The 21,674-nt window shown below is 42.3% G+C and overlaps 1 protein-coding gene across 12 annotated transcripts in view; it reads left to right on the top strand.

The window, feature by feature from the left end:
• The first annotated feature begins 10,571 nt into the window (after positions 1–10,571).
• Positions 10,572–21,674, top strand: part of ehbp1l1a (EH domain binding protein 1-like 1a) — a 105,108-nt gene continuing 94,005 nt past the window's right edge. For all 12 annotated transcript variants that reach the window (XM_060933749.1, XM_060933739.1, XM_060933833.1 and 9 more), the window contains exon 1: positions 10,572–10,844. In XM_060933749.1, coding sequence (XP_060789732.1) covers positions 10,741–10,844 — 104 coding nt within the window. In that variant the 5' untranslated portion in view covers positions 10,572–10,740. The remainder of the gene's footprint in view (positions 10,845–21,674) is intronic.

Below are 21,674 nucleotides of genomic sequence, written 5' to 3'. Positions count from 1 at the left end.
GGTGTAGTGGTTAGCGCTGTTGCCTCACAGCAAGAAGGTTCTGGGTTCGAGCCCAGCGGCCGACGAGGGCCTTTCTGTGTGGAGTTTGCATGTTCTCCCCGTGTCCGCATGGGTTTCCTCCGGGTGCTCCGGTTTCCCCCACAGTCCAAAGACATGCAGGTTAGGTTAACTGGTGACTCTAAATTGACCGTAGGTGTGAATGTGAGTATGAATGGTTGTCTGTGTCTATGTGTCAGCCCTGCGATGACCTGGCGACTTGTCCAGGGTGTACCCCGCCTCTCGCCCAGAGTCAGCTGGGAAGGGCTCCAGCTTGCCTGCGACCCTGTAGAACAGGATAAGCGGCTACATATAATGGATGGATGGATGGATTATACTAGATACCTCACATCCTGACAGTTTACCTCATATTATGGTGCTTCATGTTGTAGTTATCTATGTTGAGGCTCATCATTTTGCCCTTGAGTGACACATTAGGCTTGTAGGTCAGGGTGTGAGCACAAGCACACAAGTGAGAGAGGGAGGGAGGGAGAGAGTGTAGCGAGAAGGCATGGTGACTCAGAGTCTGTGCCCAGCACTGATGGCTCTGCCTCAACCCATCCAGCATGACATAAACACCCCTGCCTGCGTAATAAACAGATGAGATCACACACTCCTAAAATGGCATTATGTCAGTTATGTCTGTCCCTTGGAAAGCCCATGGACTCAACAGTGAAGGCTGTCTGGACGTTCCTTTCATTTTTATTTAGGATTGGGATTAGGATTGTTTTTCCTCTTTGCTTTGATGATATCAAGGTCGAGTTTTGTCTTCAGTCACTCATTCACCCCTAAATATCTTTAAGCTTAAGGGGTAATTATGGAGCTAAATAAAAGCTAATAAACACAAACATCAACACAGATGTTCACAATCATTAATCAGTTAATGGCAGCATGATAGTGCAGAGGGTAGTGCTGAGGCTGCCACCTCACAGCTTAAGAATCCTCAGCTCGATCCTGAGCTCTGATTACCATCTATTCACACGAGTTTCCTCCCACTGTCCAAAAACATGCAAGTACATGGATTGGCTGTGCAAAATTGGCTTAGGTTTGAAATAGTGTGTGAAGGTGTGTTTGTAAAGAGTGTTGTGCAATGAACTTCCTTCCCATCTGGGGTGAATTCTCCTGCCTCATGCCCAGTGTTGCTGACACAGACTTCAGATCCTGCATAACGTGTTGACTTTAAGATGAATGAATATTCAGCTAATGCTGTACTAGTCCTTGCTGTATATACAGTACCAGTCAAAAGTTTGGACACCCCTACTCATTCATAGGGTTTTCTGTATTTTGACTATTTTCTACACTGTAGAACAATACTGGAGACATCAAAACTATGAAATAACATCCGGAACTTATATGGAATTATGTGGTAAACAGAAAAGTGTTCAGAAAAAGATAACAAAATATGTTTCATATTTTAGATTCTTCACAGTAGCCAGCGTTTACCTTGATGACGCTTTGCACACTATTGGCATTATCTTAACCAGCTTCATGAGGTAGTCACCTGGAATGCCTTTCAATTAACAGGCGTGTCTCATCAAAGGTTAATTAGTGCAATTTATTGCCTTCTAAATACGTTTGAGATCTCATCTCATCTCATTATCTCTAGCCGCTTTATCCTTCTACAGGGTCGCAGGCAAGCTGGAGCCTATCCCAGCTGACTACGGGCGAAAGGCGGGGTACACCCTGGACAAGTCGCCAGGTCATCACAGGGCTGACACATAGACACAGACAATCATTCACACTCACATTCACACCTGCGGTCAATTTAGAGTCACCAGTTAACCTAACCTGCATGTCTTTGGACTGTGGGGGAAACCGGAGCACCCGGAGGAAACCCACGCGGACACGGGGAGAACATGCAAACTCCGCACAGAAAGGCCCTCGCCGGCTGCGGGGCTCGAACCCAGGACCTTCTTGCTGTGAGGCGACAGCGCTAACCACTACACCACCGTGCCGCCCACGTTTGAGATCAAACAGTAAATAATAAAAATACAGTAAATAGCCCTATTCCACAACTGTAGTAATCCATATTATGTCAAGAACTGCTCAACTAAGTAAAAAGAAATGACATCCATCATTACTTTAAGACATGAAGAGTCTTTTAATTAATGAAAATAAGGAAAAACCATTGAAGTGTGTCCAAACGTTTGACTGGTACACCTAGGGTTAATGTTTTTTGTTAGATAGGAAAATCTTTGGTGTAAATTCCACAGAAGGAGGTTCAAAGAGATCTCTGTAAGATGCTAATACACAAAATAATTGAAAACCACCCCTGACTCTACAATGCATGCCTTCACCATTCCTGAATGGAAGTACACATTGTGCATGATGGACTCCATTATAGGGATTTTGACAGCAAGGACATTACTGGCCTCGTGATCTGGTTATGAACAATTGTGGGCCTAGAACGGAAGAAGCATCTCATTAATGCTTTCTTGGCCCGAAGGGGGTTTCCCCAGCTTGACTACATGCTATAGTATCATTAATTCAATTCAAGTTTATTTGTATAGCGCTTTTAACAATGGACGTAGTCACAAAGTAGCTTTACGGAAATATATAAATTCTGCATATAGATTTTAGATATAGAAATGTATTAATGTTGGACATATTATTTTGGATATACACATACATTGTTACTGTGGAGATTAGGGTGAGCTTGTTACTCTAACAGTCTGACAGTCAAGCCCCTGTCATTTTGATGGACTGTTAGCAGGTGCTCCTGTAATGCATGTCTATATTTATCAAGGTGGTCTAAATGCAAGCTGTGATCTTTTAGAGTTGATGCAACACCACCACAACACCAGAAGTACTTTTCCACTCTTTAAGATAAACTGTTGTGAGCTCTTACAGCTGCTTGAAAAATAATGCTTCTTTCTAAGAGATACCATCTTTGTAGTTTGAGATAAAATGAGGACGTTTAGTGTCTGTTTTTATGAATGCAGAAAATCTTTTTTTTTCTTTTACCTCACCAGAGTTACCCCCCTTTAATTCTCTGGATATGAGATCAAAGGTGAATGTTCAGTACATACAGTGGATTAAACCTTACTTGAATGTGATACCCTCTATAACCTTTTAAGTAACTTGGAGCACTGAGCTCATGTAGTGGAATAAAATATAGTCCGTCCAGGAGCAAGGTGAAATACACAAGACATTATATATGCTTATATAATACATCACTGAATTTATAAAGACAGATTTACAAAGATCGAGTGTGCTTTTTGGGTGGTTAAAACATCATGTGTTATTTATTTATTTATTTATTTATTTATTGTAACTCTCCTATTAAATTCAGCTTTTTGTGTTTGGCAACTTGTTACTTGATTCAGTTTTGCTCTGTGTGTGTGTGTGTGTGTGTGTGTGTGTGTGTGTGTGTGTGTGTGTGTAAATTAACTTGTATTTTATTTTTGAGTTTTTTTAATTTTTTTAATATTAACTTGGACTTATGCATCCAGTTGGCAAAACACAGCCATTTTATGGCTCATAAATCCTTATATGCATTTTTCTCATGAGTGGTACATAAACATTCTTTATACTTATAGTGTTAAAAAAGCATGTGAAAACAAAATGGTGAAAAAAGCTACGTAACTAGTGACTTTCATCAGTACTGTTCTGGTGAATGTACAGTTGTGGTCAGAAGTTTACATACAGTGACATGAAGGTAGTCTTGGATATGAATGTTATGGCAATATTTGAGCTTTCAGTAATTTCTTTGAACTGTTCTTTTTCTGTGGCAGAATGTACAGCATACATTTTTAATTAAAAAAACACTAGAATTTGGTGCACAAGTTTTAATTTTCTTTGGATTTTCTGAAATCAACATCACAGGGTCAAAATTATACATACTGGGTCAAAAATATACATACAGCACACCTAATATTTGGGTAAAATGTCTCTTTGCAAGATTCATCTTGACCAAACATTTTTGTTTACCATGAACAAGCTTCTGGCAGAATTCTGGTTGGATATTTCACGACTCTTCATGGTAGAATTGGTAGAGTTCAATTAAAATTTTTTTCTTGGCATGGACTTGACTTATAAGCACAGTCCATATATTTTCAATAGGGTTGAAGTCAGGACTTGTTTTAAGCTTAATGTTAGCCTGCTTTATCTTCCACAACCAGCTCTGATGTGTGTTTGGGTTCATTGTCCTGTTGTAAGTCCCAAGTCATGCTCAAGTTTCTGATGGTTTATGCTGAAGAATTCTGAGGTAGTCCTCCTTCTTCATTATTCCATCCACTTTGTGCAATGAATCAATTCTATTGGCAGCAAAACAGCCCCAGAGCATGATGATCCTACCACCACCACCACCACCAGTTGGTACAGTGTCCCTCTGTACATGGTAGTCATTGTGGCCAAACAACTCAATCTTTGTCTCATCTGACCATACAGCTATCCTCCAGAAGGCTTTTTTCTTTGTCCATGTGGTCAGCTTCAAACTTTAGTTAAGCTTGAAGGTGTCAATTTTGGAGCAGGGGGTTATTTCTTGGATAGCAGCCTCTTAGTCCACGGTGATCTGAACTGTAGACAGTGATCCATCAGCTTCCAGTTCATGGCAGGGCTGTGCCATGGTGGTTCCCAGGTTGTTCCTGACCATCCAAACCAATTTCCTTTTGGCTGAGGGTGACAGTTTGGGTTATCTTGAAGCAAAGTGGCTTGGCAAAGTGACGACACCTCACAATAACTTGGATACAATTGTTTGACCTGATCTTGGAATTTGCAATTGTTTAAAAATGGCTCCAAGAAACATTCCGGAGTTGTGTATATCTGCAATCCTCTTTCTCAGATCTGCACTGAGCTCCTTGGACTTTCCCATTTTACTGTGTGTTGGTCAATCTAATAAGTGCTGTAAACAAACCCTTTTTATGAAGGCACAGAGAAGCTACCAGCTGTAGACAATCATGATCACTAACAGGAAGTTAAGAGACCTAGGTCTTGGCAAGATAAGAGACATTTTGGAAGTTTGAGCACCTTTGAATTAATAATCTAAGTGAGCATATGTAAATTTTTGACCCTGTATGTAGAATTTTGACCCTGTGTTGATTTCAGTAAGCCCAAAGAAAATTAAAACTTGTGCACCAAATTCTAGTGTTTTTTTTTATTAAAGATGTATGCTGTACCATCGTTCTACCCCAGAAAAAGAACAATTCAAAGAAATCACTGAAAGCCATGACATTCATATCCAAGATGACATTCATGTCACTGTATGTAAACTTCTGACCACAACTGTATTTCCTGTTGGTGGTTTTAACGTACACGTTCCATCCTGTAGAAAAACAGGAAGTGCTAAGACCTGTACACTGTAAACTCCTAGGAAGTTAACTGCTGGGAAAAGTGATCTTTCACCTCAACATGACTGCTGGATCATTCATCCCATCTGTCTTTGACTCCCTCCCTCTCACTTTCTCTCTCACGCCTGCTCAACTGTGTTATTCTTAGCTCGGGGAATTTACCCAGTTTAACCCATTTATAATAACCATATATAAGCTTGTTAAAAAATACATATATTTATAATGTCACATATTTGGCTCCTGTGATATTTATTTAATCTGAAAACGGATGTGTTATTATTTTCTCTATTTAAAGCTGACCTTCAGTCCTGTCTTGATTTGGCTTATCAAAGTAAATAAGTAGGACTGGAAGAAATGTCTAATTCATGTTTGAAATATCACACAGTAATTCTCTTAAAGAAGCAGTTATTTGCTTGGATATTTTGGTGGTTATTGGGTAACATCCAGCAGAAGATCTTTAATGAACAGCAACAGACAAATGATCTTGTGAACAGTACACTGTGAACAGTAAGTCACAGTAACAGTACACTGTGAAAAGTAAGTCATCTTCCAGGAGAGCATTGGTTCATATCAATAAAGTTCCAGAGTGAAATAAAGATATAACAACGAAGAACCAAAATTCCTCAGAATGAACATGGTGTTTTTATTTCGGAAATGGCTATTTTAAGACCATTTCCTTATTACCTAAAATAGCTAGGAAACAGGACTATGGAGCAGTGCTGTTGAACTGAACTAACCAAACCCATTCACTCTATATTCATCCTTTATTTTCTCATCCAAATCCAGCTGTGTTGCATAGCTTCTGGCAAGCAGGCTTTATTTCACCAAGGAACAGCTGGAAAATCACATTTTCTAGTAAGTTGGCTAATCGCTACTGAAGATAAAATTGACATAAAATGTTTGATTTTATTATTCATTTGAAATTGCATTTGGACATGGTTTACCAAGGTCAGAATGGAAGAACTCAGGCGTCCTGACCTCAATCCCACTGAACACCTTTGGGATGAATTAGAACATCAGCTGCACCTCAGGCCTCCTCACCCAACATCAGTGCCTGCCCTCACTAATGCTCTTGTGGCTGAATAACCAAATCCCCACAGCTACGAGTGAAGAGTGGAGATTATTATAACAGTAAAGAGCGACTAAATCTTGAATGGGATGTTAAACAAGAAGCACGTATGAGTAATGATCAGGTGTCCACAAATCTCTGGCCATATAGTGTACTTAGGAAGTCTGTCTGATGGCTTTATCTAGTCATGTATAGGCTATGCACCATTGCAGACTTCCTCCCCTTCCATTGCCAGATTAATGGTTATTTAATGGACCTAGTTTGTGGAAATATAGTGATTCTGAACTTCAGACTGGGCGGCACAGTGGTGTAGTGGTTAGCACTACAAGAAGAAGGTCCTGGGTTCAAGCCCAGCGGCTGACGGGGGCCTTTCTGTGTGGAGTTTGCATGTTCTTCCTGTGTATGCGTGGGTTTCCTCTGGGTGCTCCAGTTTCCCCCAAAGACATGCAGGTTAGGCTAATTGGTGTCTCTAGATTGACTGTAGGTGTGAATGTGAGTGTGAATGATTGTTTGTCTATGTGTCAGCCCTGCGATGATCTGGTGACTTGTCCAGGGTGTACCCCACCTCTCAACCATAGTCAGCTGGGATAGGCTCCAACTTGTCCGTGACCCTGCACAGGATAAGCGGTTAGGGATAATGGATGGATGGATGAACTTCAGACTGCCTGGAAGGAAATAAGCGATCATACACACACAAACAAAAGCCTGCTATAATTAAGACTTTATTTTTTACTAGTTCACTCAAGGTCCTTGCTCTGTTAAATGTCGAAATATAAAACACCTTATCATATTTTCAAATACTTTCAGTCTGAGTAGAGATGCTAATCTTCCCTCACCATTGCCTAGTTACTATTGTAGAGTTAGAACATATACAGGACCTGTCAAAAGTTTGGACACACCTTCTAATTCAATGGTTTTTTTTTTAAATTTTATTAATTAAAAACTCTTCATGTCTTAAAGTAATGATGGACTGTTGTTTCTTTTCACTTAGTTGAGTGGTTCTTGACATAATATGGGTTACTACAGTTGTGGAATAGGGCTATTTACTGTATTTTTATAATTTACTATTTACTGTTTGATCTCAAACGCATTAAGAAGGCAAGAAATTGCACTAATTACCATTTGACGAGGCACAACTGTTAATTGAAAAACATTCCAGGTGACTACCTCATGACGCTGGTTAAGATAATGCTAATAGTGTACAAAGAGTCATCAAGGTAAATGCTGGCTACTTTGAAGAATCTAAAATATGAAACATATTTTGTTTACCACATAAATCCATATATGTTCCATATGTTATTTCATAGTTTTGATGTCTTCAGTATTGTTCTACAGTGTAGAAAATACTGGTCCTTTATGACCTGCCATGCCTACTTGGATCAAAAGGTGCAGGCTATCTGCTGGTACCTCGTATAGTGAAGGCTACGGTACATCAGGGGGCAGAGCCTTTTCTTACAAAGCCCCACAGTTATGGAACAGCCTTCCAAGTAGTGTTCGGGAATCAGACACAGTCTCAGTGTTTAAGTCTAGGCTGAAAACATATCTGTTTAGTCAAGCCTTGTGTTAATGGTGTTTATGAGGTAAAGGTGTAGATCTGGAGGGTCCTCAGACATAGAGTGTTTTGGTAAACTGGGATGTATGGATGCTGTCAGTCCCCACTCGCTTGCTCACTCGAGTTTGTTGATGGTGTAGTGGCTGCTGCTTTATGTCCCGGGGCTCCCTCATGCCTGTGTTACCTTCTGGCTCTCCCCTTTTAGTTATGCTGTCATAGTTAGTTTTGCCGGAGTCCCTGCTTTTACTCAGAGCAAAATGTATACTGTTCCTACTTATTCAGGTGACACTAGGCATATCTAACAACCTGTCCCCCCCCCCCCCCCCCCCCCCCCCAGTCTGTCCCTCTGAGTTACATGTCAATCCTAAGATTGAGATGCTGGCCTCTTCTGCTCCTCGGATCTGCCTGATCCATCCTGATGCCCTGTGTCTGGTCGGAGTCTCATCATATTGCTCCTGCGGAGGATGGCCCCATATGGACAGTTGAAAGTCACGCTTGGAAGACACTCTGGACACTTACAGTAATGCTTTTATGGCTGAGGACTGCAGTTGTCATGAACAGTTTTGCACTCAAGTTTCCATCAATGAAGAGTCATAACATCAACGAAACTGTCTTCATGTTAAAACTGTTAATGTTATCAGTCATGTTATCTGTTGTTGCCCAAATGAGGATGGGTTCCCTTTTGAGTCTGGTTCCTCTCGAGGTTTCTTCCTCATGTCGTCTGAGGGAGTTTTTCCTTGCCACCATCGCCACAGGCTTGCTCATTGGGGATAGATTAGGGAAAAAATTAGCTCATGTTTTAAGTCATTTAAGTTCTGTAAAAGCTGCTTTGCGACAATGTTTATTGTTAAAAGCGCTATACAAATAAACTTGACTTGACTAGAAAATAGTCAAAATACAGAAAATCCTAAGAATGAGTAGGTGTGCCCAGGCTTTTGACAGGTACATCATGAATATTTAAGGAAACTTGACTTGACTTGACGTGACGGGGTGGCACAGTGGTGTAGTGGTTAGCACTGTCACCTCACAGCAAGAAGGTTTGAGCCCAGCAGCTGACGAGGGCCTTTCTGTGCGGCGTTTGCATGTTCTCCCCGTGTCTGCATGGGTTTCCTCCGGGTGCTCCGGTTTCCCCAACAGTCCAAAGACCTGCAGGTTAGGTTAACTGGTGGCTCTAAACTGACCGTAGGTGTGAATGTGAGTGTGAATGGTTGTCTAGGTGTCAGCCCTGCGATGATCTGGTGACTTGTCCAGGGTGTACCCCGCCTCTCACCCATAGTCAGCTGGGATAGGCTCCAGCTTGCCTGCAACCCTGTAGGACAGGATAAGTGACTACAGATAATGGATGGATGGATATGACTTAGTATCTCCTAATAATGAAATGAGAATATTTCTAATAATAATAACTTACTATCTCATAATTGTGACTTAGTATCTCATAATGACTTAGTATTTCTACCTTATGACTTGCTATTTCATAATAATGAAATATGAGATTGTTTCTTGGGCAGCATGGTGGTGTAGTGGTTAGCACTGTCGCCTCACAGCAGGAAGGTCCTGGATTTGAGCCCAGTGGCCGACGAGGGCCTTTCTGTATGGAGTTTACATGTTCTCCCCGTGTCTGCATGGGTTTCCTTCGGGTGCTCCGGTTTCCCCTACAGTCCAAAGACATGCAGGTTAGGTTAATTGGTGGCTCTAAATTGACTGTAGGTGTGAATGTGAGTGTGAATGGTTGTCTGTGTGTCAGCCCTGTGATGATCTGGTGACTTGTCCAGGGTGTACCCCGTCTCTCGCCCATAGTCAGCTGGGATAGGCTCCAGCTTGCCTGCGACCCTGTAGGACAGGATAAGTGACTACAGATAATGGATGGATGAATAAATGAATAGAAGGGGTGGCACGGTGTTGTAGTGGTTAGCACTGTCGCCTCACAGCAGGAAGGTCCTGGGTTTGAGCCCGGTGGCCGACGAGGGCCTTTCTGTGTGGAGTTTGCATGTTCTCCCCGTGTCTGTGTGGGTTTCCTCCACAGTCCAAAGACATGCAGGTTAGGTTAACTGGTGACTCTAAATTGACCGTAGGTGTGAATGTGAGTGTGAATGGTTGTCTGTCTCTGTGTTTCAGCCCTGAGATGACCTGGCGACTTGTCCAGGGTGTACCCCGCCTTTCGCCCGTAGTCAGCTGGGATAGGCTCCAGCTTGCCTGAGACCCTGTAGAACAGGATAAAGTGGCTACAGATAATGGATGGATGAATAAGTGAATAGAAGAGGTGGCACGGTGGTGTAGTGGTTAGCACTGTCGCCTCACAGCAAGAAGGTTCTGGGTTCGAGCCCGGTGGCGGACGAGAGCGTTTCTGTGTGGAGTTTGCATGCTCTCCCCGTGTCTGTGTGGGTTTCCTCCACAGTCCAAAGACATGCAGGTTAGGGTAACTGGTGGCTCTAAATTGACCGTAGGTGTGAATGGTTGTGTGTCAGCCCTGCAATGATCTGGTGACTTGTCCAGGGTGTCTCCCGCCTCTCACCCATAGTGAGCTGGGATAGGCTCCAGCTTGCCTGCGACCCTGTAGGACAGGATAATGGATGGACTTGACTTGACATGACATGCTGCTGCCTCTTACTGTTTAGTGCGCTAGTGCGCTTGTGTGCTGTTTGAGACAGAGCTTCACTTTGACATTTGGCCCATGTGAGCGGAGGAGAGCGAGAAGAGCCTCTCGTATGAGGACAGAGGAATAAAAGAGCAATTTCTTTCACTCAGATGTGGGCTCTTTTTAAATTTACGGGAGATTTCCGAGTGTAAATGCAGCCATGAGCTCGGTGTGGAAGAGGCTTCAGCGCGTCGGGAAGAGAGCGTCCAAGTTCCAGTTTGTCGCGTCCTGCCACGAACTTACGGTCGAATGCACCAGTAAATGGTATGTAGCCCAATAAACTCCGTCTTTACTTCATGGGTTATGACCTGAACAAGATGTAAAGAGTTACTGAGTAAAGTTTAAGTCTGTGTGTGGAGGAGCAGGTCCAGTCTGGCTGTGCGGGGTCCAGTGCGTTCCCTTCTTCACTGACCAGAGGACTCGATCAATAACACCCTGTTTCCGATGGGTTTCATTTCACCCGACTGTCTTATCATTATTTACTGCGATTAAGTAACGTTTTGAGGAGAAAGTGTGGGCTTGGCCTCTGTGCTTATCGTTTACTTCCGTGTTGTTTTCAGTTTTTCCCCTGTCATAAGCCATGCTGAAGTAACAGGCGCATTTCTCTCACTGGAGACGCTGTTAGAGATGATGAGAGTCATTAAGGGTTATAAACACTACACAGTTAATAAAAAAAAAAAAAAAACCTCCTGTATTTATCGCCTGTCTAGGTTCACATAGACCAGGGGCGGCAGAAGCATTTTTAATGTGGGGGGGCCACACTGGCGGGGGGTCTGAGGGGCCTCCCCTAGAAAATTTTTAATTAATTAGATGCCATTTCCTGCATTCTGGTGTATTTTTAACAGGTTGTTAAACACCTAATTTTACCTACAAAAGTCACTTAATTCAATGACTATTTTAGAGACTCAACAATAAGTCCCAGGCGGCAAGAAGTCGCCTCACAGCAAGAAGGTTCTGGGTTCGAGGGCCTTTCTGTGTGGAGTTTGCATGTTCTCCCCGTGTCCACGTAGGTTTCTTCCAGGTTCTCCGGTTTCCCCCACAGTCCAAAGACATGCAGGTTAGGCTAACTGGTGGCTCTAAATTGACCGTAGGTGTGAATGGTTGTTTGTATCTACAGTATGTGGTTGTGTGTATCTGCAATGACCTTGCGACTTGTCAAGTCAAGTCAAGTCAAGTCCAGTTTATTTGTATAGCGCTTTTAACAATAAACATTGTCACGAAGCAGCTTTACAGAATTTGAACGACTTAAAACATGAGCTAATTTTATCCCTAATCTATCCCCAATGAGCAAGCCTGTGGTGACGGTGGCAAGGAAAAACTCCCTCAGACGACATGAGGAAGAAACCTCGAGAGGAACCAGACTCAAAAGGGAACCCATCCTCATTTGGGCAACAACAGACAGCATGACTATAACATTAACAGTTTTAACATGAAGTCAGTTTCGTTGATGTTATAAACTCTTCATTGATGGAAACTTGAGTGCAAAACTGCTTATGACAACTGCAGTCCTAAAGTTAGCAAGTCAACTGTAGTCCTCAGCCATAAAAGCATTACTGTAAGAGTCCAGAGCATCCTCCAGGTATAACCCTCAACTGTCCTCATGGGGCCCATTTCTAGTTCTAGGACTTGTCCAGGGTGTACCCCGCCTCTCACCCATAGTCAGCTGGGATAGGCTCCAGCTTGCCTGCGACCCTGTAGGACAGGATAAGCGGCTACAGATAATGGATGGAGGGACTTACTATTTCACAATGAGAACATTTTCTCAAAAAGACTCAATATCTCATTATTATGAAATAGCAAGTCATAAGGTAGAAATACTAAGTCATTATGAGATACTAAATCCATCATCTGTAGCCGCTTATCCTGTTCTACAAGGTTGCAGGCAAGCTGGAGCCTATCCCAGCTGACTATGGGTGAGAGGCGGGAGACACCCTGGACAAGTCGCCAGGTCATCGCAGGGCTGAAACACAGAGACAAAACCATTCACACTCACGGTCAATTTAGAGTCACCAGTTAACCTAACCTGCATGTCTTTGGACTGTGGAGGAAACCGGAGCACCCGGAGGAAACCCACGCGGACACGGGGAGAACATGCAAACTCCACACAGAAAGGCCCTTGCCGGCCTTGAACCCAGGACCTTCTTGCTGTGAGGCGACAGTGCTAACCTCTACACCATCGTACCTCCCCGAGAAACAATCTCATATTTCATTATTATGAAATAGCAAGTCATAAGGTAGAAATACTAAGTCATTATGAGATACTAAGTCACAATTATGAGATAGTAAGTTATTATTATTAGAAATATTCTCATTTCATTATTAGGAGATACTAAGTTATAATTATGTCATAATTATATGATATCATAATAATTTCATAATTATGACTTAGCGTCTCCTAATAATGAAATTCATCATGAGATTGAAAATTATCATGAGATACTAAGTCACAATTATGAGGTATTAAGTCATAAGTATGAGATACTAAGTATAATTATGAGATTGAAAATCATAATTATGAGATAGGATTTCATTATTGAGATAGAAAGTCATAATTCAGAGAAAATTATCTCATGATATTTTCATTACTATGCCATGAATATGAGAAGTAGTCCCTAGAAGAAACCTTTTCATTATTATGGTGGCAGAAACAGGCTTTGATACACATGCTGTAAGAGTAAAACTGAAACTGTTTTCATTCTACATTACACCACTGTTTTGCACTTATTTGTGGCCAGCTGGTGAAATGTGGTGCATTGCAATAGTTATCTTGCTGACAGTTCATCTAACAGGCATTTCTTTATAGAAATTAACCATGTTTTTTTTTGAGAGAGAGACCATACTTATATCATGGTTATAACAGTGACTATGGTGCATTATACTGTACTGTCTGTTATGTTATTACAGTGAAACTGTTACTGTTTTTATAGTACTGCAGTATGTACAGTAGTAGTGGTTTACTACTACTTTATTGTACTGTTGTCTCTAGGGTTGTGTATTTAGGACTTTGTGTGAATTGTATACCCTTATGGACACACAGTACATAGTACTTTTTATATTACTTCCAACAAGAACTTTACATTTAATATAGTTGACATTATGCACCAGTATAGGATTGTCTTTCTTTCTTTTCTTTATTATTTTTTTAAAATAAAATGTATATTGCTTAAGGTGGCATGGTAGCACAGTGTGTAGTGTTGTCACATCACAGCTCCAGGGCCCTCAGTTTGATCCTCAGCTCAGATAGGAGTTTCATATATTCTCCCCATGATTGTATGGGTTTCCTCCTGGCTTACTGGTTTCCTCTCGCTATCCAAAAACATGGTAGGTGACTTGGCAATGCTAAATTGCTGCGAAGTGTGAATTTGTGTGTGGTGCCCTGTGATGTCCTGGTATCCTACCTGGGGTGAATTCTCCAACCTTGTGCCCAGTGTTCCTGGGATTATCTCCTGATCCATCACAACCCTGGCCAGGATAAAGTGGTTGCTCAAGAAGAAGGGTGGAATTATTGACTATATTGACTAAGAAATATCTCAAAAATAATGGCCTTGTAAAAGAGAATGAAATACAGCCAATTAAATTAGTTCATACAAGAATTGTTCAATAAGTGCTTTTAATTTAGGAGAACTGTTCTCAAACTTTTTGCAGTGAGGGACCTCTTTAACTGGAAAATAAATTCCGCTCAGTACAGTACACTGTAAAAAAAATATTTGTTGTTTTAACTTAAAAAAGTTAGTGCAAGGGCTGCCTTAAAATTTTGAGTTCACTGGAATTCACATAGTAAGTTAAATTGTTCTGAACTTACTATATTAATTTCAGTGAACTCAAAATTTTAAGGCAGCCCTTAAGGCAACCCTTGCACTAACTTTTTTTTAAGTTAAAACAACAAATCATTTTTTACAGTGTATCTTTTATGAAGGTAATCCATCTAATAAAATTTTTTTAAAGACTTATTATTTGAGGGTGGCACGGTGGTGTAGTGGTTAGCGCTGTCGCCTCACAGCAAGAAGGTCCGGGATCGAGCCCTGTGGCCGGCGAGGGCCTTTCTGTGCGGAGTTTGCATGTTCTCCCGGTGTCCGCGTGGGTTTCCTCCGGGTGCTCCGGTTTCCCCCACAGTCCAAAGACATGCAGGTTAGGTTAACTGGTGACTCTAAATTGACCGTAGGTGTGAGTGTGAATGGTTGTCTGTGTCTATGTGTCAGCCCTGTGATGACCTGGCGACTTGTCCAGGGTGTACCCCGCCTTTCGCCCGTAGTCAGCTGGGATAGGCTCCAGCTTGCCTGCGACCCTGTAGAACAGGATAAAGCGGCTAGAGATAATGAGATGAGATGAGACTTATTATTTGAATGTGTACTTTAATATTTTGGTTATTTATTGGAGCCAACTATCCACCAACAGAACGCGTTAGGTCTAAGTTGAAATTAATTAGAAGCCTACTTATTTTTGAGTTATCGACGTCTGGATTAAATCCACTCAATTGTGACCAGGCAAATAGAATAACAACTATAGGAAGTCAACAATAAATATAGTAACATTGTTAAGGGTGGGTTGTGACTTCCACTACTGTAAAGAAAGGAAAAAAAATCACAAAACTTCTTGTAAAGCTCCATGGATCCCCAAATTCCATGTTGAAAACCACAGATTAAAAAAAAAGGCAAAAAACAGAAACTGTGCAGAGCACTGGGGTTGGACTGAAGTGCAGCTGTACTCTGCCTCACGTGACACATCTGACAAATGGATAACTATAAATGCAAAACTGTGGTTTACTAAGTTCTCTGTACATAATATGGACATTATTATGGACACTTATTAGAGCTTAGTCAGGAAGGAGAAATTTTCAGTGACAGCAATAACATGAGTGGATGCCAACGACTTCTTGTAGTTTCTTTTACACCAATGCTTACTTATTTTGTAGGTTGGAGAGGGGAGTAATCTTATTGCTGTTTCACTAATAGCATTTTAATATATTAATTTTGTAATGGCAATAGATCAAACCACTACAGTATCAAGTTATTGTGCTGTAAGAAAAGTAGATCGGGATTTATAAGTTGTAATTTCCCCCTGTTATTAACATTATATTTTAGTCTTTTTCAGTGTCATAAATGTATTTCATGGCAACATTATTAATATGGAAAGACTTTCTGACAGTAGATTGTCCCTTGAATGATTAGGCATAAAAATAACAAATTAGTGCCATCACAACTCCAACTGCTGTCTGACGTCTACCTGAAATGCATGAGTGCATCACACTTACCTATTTAAATATATAGATGAGAAGAACAACTGTGAGATTATTTTGTATATTCACTCTGAAATTAATTTCTGGTTACGCTACAGCCAGAACAACTGGCACTGGTTAAAAATGACAATAATGGACAGGAACAATATGGTAAGACACTTCAACATCTCATCTCATTATCTCTAGCCGCTTTATCCTGTTCTACAGGGTCGCAGGCAAGCTGGAGCCTATCCCAGCTGACTACGGGCAAAAGGCGGGGTACACCCTGGACAAGTCGCCAGGTCATCACAGGGCTGACACATAGACACAGACAACCATTCACATCTACGGTCAATTTAGAGTCACCAGTTAACCTAACCTGCATGTCTTTGGGGGAAACCAGAGCACCCGGAGGAAACCCACACGGACACAACATGCAAACTCCACACAGAAAGGCCCTCGCCGGCTACAGGGCTCGAACCCGGACCTTCTTGCTGTGAGGCGACAGCGCTAACCACTACACCACCGTGCTGCCACACTTCAACATATTGGTGCTATTTTTGAGTTTCATTTGGTAGAAAGCTGTGTGTAGGCAGCATTACATTTCCCAGGAAAAGCCTGGCCACTTATGTTTAAGGTGTCTTATTTTGGCCACATGTGCTGGCAGTGTCACATGTATCCTTCCTGGAGAAGGCAATCTAATAATTCTCTTTGCTGTGTAACTAACAGTTTGAAAAACATGGCGGACTTCAGTGTTGCTCTAACTGTTTTAACTGAGGAGCACATTTACACTCCCTGCTTTGTGGCGTAGGTTTTGTAAACATGGTAAATAGATGTAGACATAAGTAGTGAAGCAGATTAAGCAGTGAAGAAAGAAGAGAAGTGTCCATTGAAGGAAAAGTCTTAATTCTGATTTGAAAGTAGAGAAAGAAGAGCAGTCGCAGAGAATGATTGTATATCTGATTTAAAGCTTTGGATGCAGGTTAACTTTCTCGAGTTAAACACAAACAAAACTGAAGTTTTACTGGTCAGTCTTACTATCTCAATCCTCTAATTTTTACCTCCGCCAAGGAGGTTATGTTTTCGGTAGCGTTGGTTTGTTTGTTTGTTGGTTTGTCTGTTAGCAACATTACGGAAAAAGTAATGACCGGATTGCTCTGAAATTTTTTCCAGAGGTGTGACTGGGCACAAGTAACAATCCATTAAATTTTGGCGGTGATCCGGATCACCTTCTGGATCCCGGATTTTTTTAAAGGATTAATGTTTTCCCCATTGAAATGAATGGGCGCGCGACGCAAAAAAACAGATTTTTCCTTCTGTAGGCCAAACTGTAAGGTGTAAAGTCATGAAACTTGGTAGACTGATAGAGGAGTGGACCCTGATTGATTTCATCAAGTTTCATGTTGGTACGTCTCACGCTCTAGCGCCACCAATTGATCACAGTTTTACATACGTTCATGCACGTAACTTTTGATCCGTATGTCCGATTTTCATAAGCCTGGCGCTGTTGCAATCCTTGGAGCTAGACGATTCCAACGCACCCTATGACGTAATTCTCCGCCTAATTAGATTTTCCGCCATTTTGAATTTTGTCCAAAGTGAAGGTAGAGTGACCCTGGCCGCATGTTTTCTCCGATCATCACAAAACTTGGCACACATGATCTCCAGTCCATGCCTAATGAATGCTATTCGTTTCGCTCTCATACGTCGAAGAGTTCGCCCGTGGCAGCCAATCAAAATCAATGGCAAAGCCACCAAACAGGAAGTGAGCTCATATCACGGAAACGCTTTGATGTATCAAGACCATATTTAGTGGCATGACTTTGGACACCATCCAAACTACCCTCATCAAATATGGTGTCATTTGGCCACTAGGGGGCGTCACAATTAGCAAAAATGTATTTTGGCTCATATCTCAGAAATGCTTTGACATATCAAGACCATATTTGTCGAGATAACTTTCAGTACCAGTTCATGTACCCTCATCAAATTTGGTGTCATTTGGCCACTAGGGGGCGCCACAATGAGCAAAAACATGTTTTGGGTCATATCTCTTTATGGATTTAGAATTACATCTAAATTTTCATGTTAGTGATGCTCTGGGATGTCCCTGTAAAGAAGCTTGCCAGCCTGTCATCTCCGTATGAGAATCCGCCTTGTGTCTTGGCCAAACTTTCGCGTGTTGACACAAAACTTGTCGTGTGGGCGTGCAGTCGCCTCTCTTGCCGGGTCGCCATGGCGGCACACCTGAGCAAGCACACTTTCGCATTTTCTCCAGAAATGCATTCTAGTTATTATTATTACCTCTGCCAAGGAGGTTATGTTTTCGGTAGCATTGGTTTGTTTGTTTGTTGGTTTGTCTTTTAGCAACATTACGGAAAAAGTAATGGAACGGATTGTCTGAAATTTTTTCCACAGGTGTGACTGGGCACAAGTAACAATCCATTAAATTTTGGCGGTGATCCGGATCACCTTCTGGATCCCAGATTTTTTTAAAGGATTCTTGGCAGAGGTCTGCGCTCTCTGAGTGCTTTTCTAGTTCTGTTAGTATTAATGTGTGCTTGTTAAACCTGCTCCTGTCAGAAATCTTGGTGTACTATTTGACCCATCACTTAATTTTGATCTACATATCAAGTTCCTCACCAAAATTTCATTCATTGATATCTGTAGCATTGCTTGTCTCTGCCCATTTCTGATGAGTAATGATGCAGAAACTCTGGTTCATGCTTTCATTATGTCCTACTTAGACTACTGTAATTCACTTTTCAACAGTCTACCAGCTAAGTTTTTACAAAAGCTACAGTATATTCAGAACTCCACAGGTAGAGTTCTCACCCATATCAATCGCTTTGCTCACATCAGCCCCATACTCTCTCAGTTACACTGGCTACCAGTTCAGTCCCGTATTAAGTTCAATATCTTGCTTCTCACACTCTCAGCCCATATTAACCTTGCTCCTCTCTAACTTAGTGAGCTCCTGACCCCTTACAGCCCCCTCGCTCTCTCAGATCTTTTACCAGTAATCTCCTTGCTGTTCCACACACCAAATTTTCTTGGGAGGCAGGTCCTTCAGTGCCATGACCCCAATATCTGGAACTCTCTTCCTCAATCTCTCCATGAAATTTAAGTACACAAGTGTACAAGCAAATACACTACATAGTGTTGACTTACACCGCAGTATAATTTAGAGAAATGTTTTAGAATGTTGGACCGGTGTGTCAGGTTTGCAGGTGGCTGACAGATGCAATCACAAGGGAGAGTGGGTATGTTGCAAACTGGTGTTGCAAACAAATCCAAATCAATCCAGTTCGTAGTCAGGGGAAAGCAAGGGGTCAAGTGAGGCACAGTCAGAATGTCACAGGCAAGGCAGAAGGCAAAGTCAGGAATGTGGAAGAGAAGTCAGAGATGGGCTAGAGCAGTACATAAAGGAAAGGCTTGGCACGGTTAGGTAAGGCACACTGAGCAATACTTAACAATGAGCAACCTGAGGGAGAGTGCTTATATAGTGTGTGAGTGGTGATTAGGGAAATGCTAAACAGGTGCAACTCAGGTTAGAATTCGGGAGAGGCAGGGTGGTGTGGTGTGTGATGGGAGTTGTAGTTCACAGTGGCCATGTTTGAAGGCTGCCGTGAACTCAGGGCTTCCACGTCATTTGTGACAGAACCCCCCGATGTGCTTACACTGCAAAAAATTGAAAACCAGATTTGCGGAGCAAATTACTTAATACTAGTGAAATTATCTTGCTGCATGGACAGATATTTTTACTTGACAAAACATCTTCAAATAAGTTGGTTGCAACCTAGAACTAGGTTTAATAATCTCAGATTTGGTGTCTTGTATTCTTCTAATAGGAAATGCTAGATCGTTTCAACTATTTTCAAGATATTTTCACTTGCTAAGATATCATTTTTTGCAGTGCACTCTGGGAATGCTTCTCTTCTTGGGACAGTCTCAGGCTCATGACACTGGTTTTGCGGGGTGCTTTGAATGAAATTCTTGCTTGAGCAGTGGTTCCAGGATGTCCCTGGCTGGGACCCAACTGCATTCCTCTAGGCTGTAACCTTCCCAATCCACCAGGTACTCGATGTTTCCCTGTTTATGGCATGAGTTGAGGACCTTGTGCACCAAGTACATGGGTTGTGCTTCCAGATTGAGCAGTGCCAGGGGTGACGTAGCTGGGGTGTTGGTTGCTAAAGGTCCTGAGATGGCTGGCTTTAGACAGGAAACATGAAAGGTGGGTGATAGGTGGCAATGCTGAGGGAGCTCCAGTTTGTATGACATCACATTGACTTTTCGGAGAACTTTGAAGGGGTTGATGTACTTGGGGCTGAGTTTTTTTGCAGGTGTTGGGGTCCCGTTTGTCCCTTATGGATACTCATACCCCATACCCTAACACTGGGGCCATATACCGGTATCTCTCCTTTGTGCCTGTCAGCAGAGTGCTTATATCTCCTGGCCACCTGTTCGAGGCATTGGCAGATGTTCTCCCAAACTTGTCCACTCCATTGGAATCACTGATCAACGGCTGATATGTTGGTGGGGGAGTTGTCCCAGGGGAAGAGAGGAGGCTGATATCCCAGTACGCATTGAAATGGCATGAGCAGTGTGGCTGAATGTGTTAGTGAGGTCTGCGCATACACTGCCCAGGGTAGGAACTGAGCCCAATCCTTCTGAGTTTCCAGACAGAACACCCTCAAGAAGCACCTAATTTCTTGATTGGCCCATTCTACCTGACCATTGGACTGGGGATGATGGCTGGAGTTCAAGCTTATTGATACCCCCAGTTTATCCATGAACTTGGACCATAGTTTGGATGTGAATTGAGGACCCCAGTCACTTACTATGTTCTCTGGGATGTCAAAATAGTGGAATACTTGAGGGAAAATCAGTTCTGCTGTTTCAAGAGTTGTGGGTAGGCTGGTTAACAGAATGAGCCTGAGGGAAAATTGGTCAGTGATTACCATGATAGTTGTATTGTTCTGTGATTTGGGAAGGTCTGTAATGAAATTGGTTGCTAGGTGGGACCAAGGGTGCTGGGGTGTGGGGAGCAGCATCAGTTTACCCACTGGAGGTGCATGGGGTACCTTAGCTTGGGCACAAGCAGAGCAAGAGGAGATGAATCAGTTGATGTCAGTGTGCATGTTCTGCTACCACTACTTTGCCTTGAGCAGTTGATAGGTACACTGGCTACTGGGGTGTCCTGTGGCTGATGAAGAGTGCGTCCAGGTGATGAGTCGACCCCGGAGTCGTGGGGGTACATACTTTTAGTCAGGAGGGTAATCCTCTGGAATGTGACAGGACAGAGTCTGTGCTATTTCCTTGTCACTGTCCCATGTGAAGGCATTAATGAAGCATTTGGGGGGGTAGGATGAGTGTGGGCTCCTGGACATTGGTGATGGAGGAATGTATTCTAGACGGGGCGTCTGCTTTTTGGCTCAGTCTTTGGCTGAAACCTATAGAGGCATATGTCTGTATGTGTATGTTTAACTGAGTTTGAGCATGTTTAAGAATGTAATTGGCATGCCAGCCTCAGGTAGTGATTTCACAGTCATGGTGTGGCACCATTGCATACCAACTATGTAAGTCCCATGCTGCGTAACCTCAGTTAATGCTATAATCCTCCATGGCTGAGTGGTCTAGAGCACTGTCCATGAAAGGAGCAGGTTTTTGCAATGTTGGTTCGAATCCTGGTGTTAACATAAAAAGTTGAGCACAGACCTGCACAGGTCTCTAATGTATTCTTGGAACTAGGTCAGTATGCAATTGTAAACTGGAATCTGGTGAAGAAGAGAGACCAGTGGGGTTGAGATGTTTTGCTGACTTGAGATTTTCAAGGTTCTTGTGATCGATGTATATGGTAAATGGGTGTGTGGCCCCCT

The sequence above is a fragment of the Neoarius graeffei genome, chromosome 1 (assembly GCF_027579695.1).
Source record: "Neoarius graeffei isolate fNeoGra1 chromosome 1, fNeoGra1.pri, whole genome shotgun sequence".
In the NCBI taxonomy this organism is placed as follows: Eukaryota; Metazoa; Chordata; class Actinopteri; order Siluriformes; family Ariidae; genus Neoarius; species Neoarius graeffei.
This window is presented reverse-complemented; position numbering and strand designations above follow the sequence as displayed.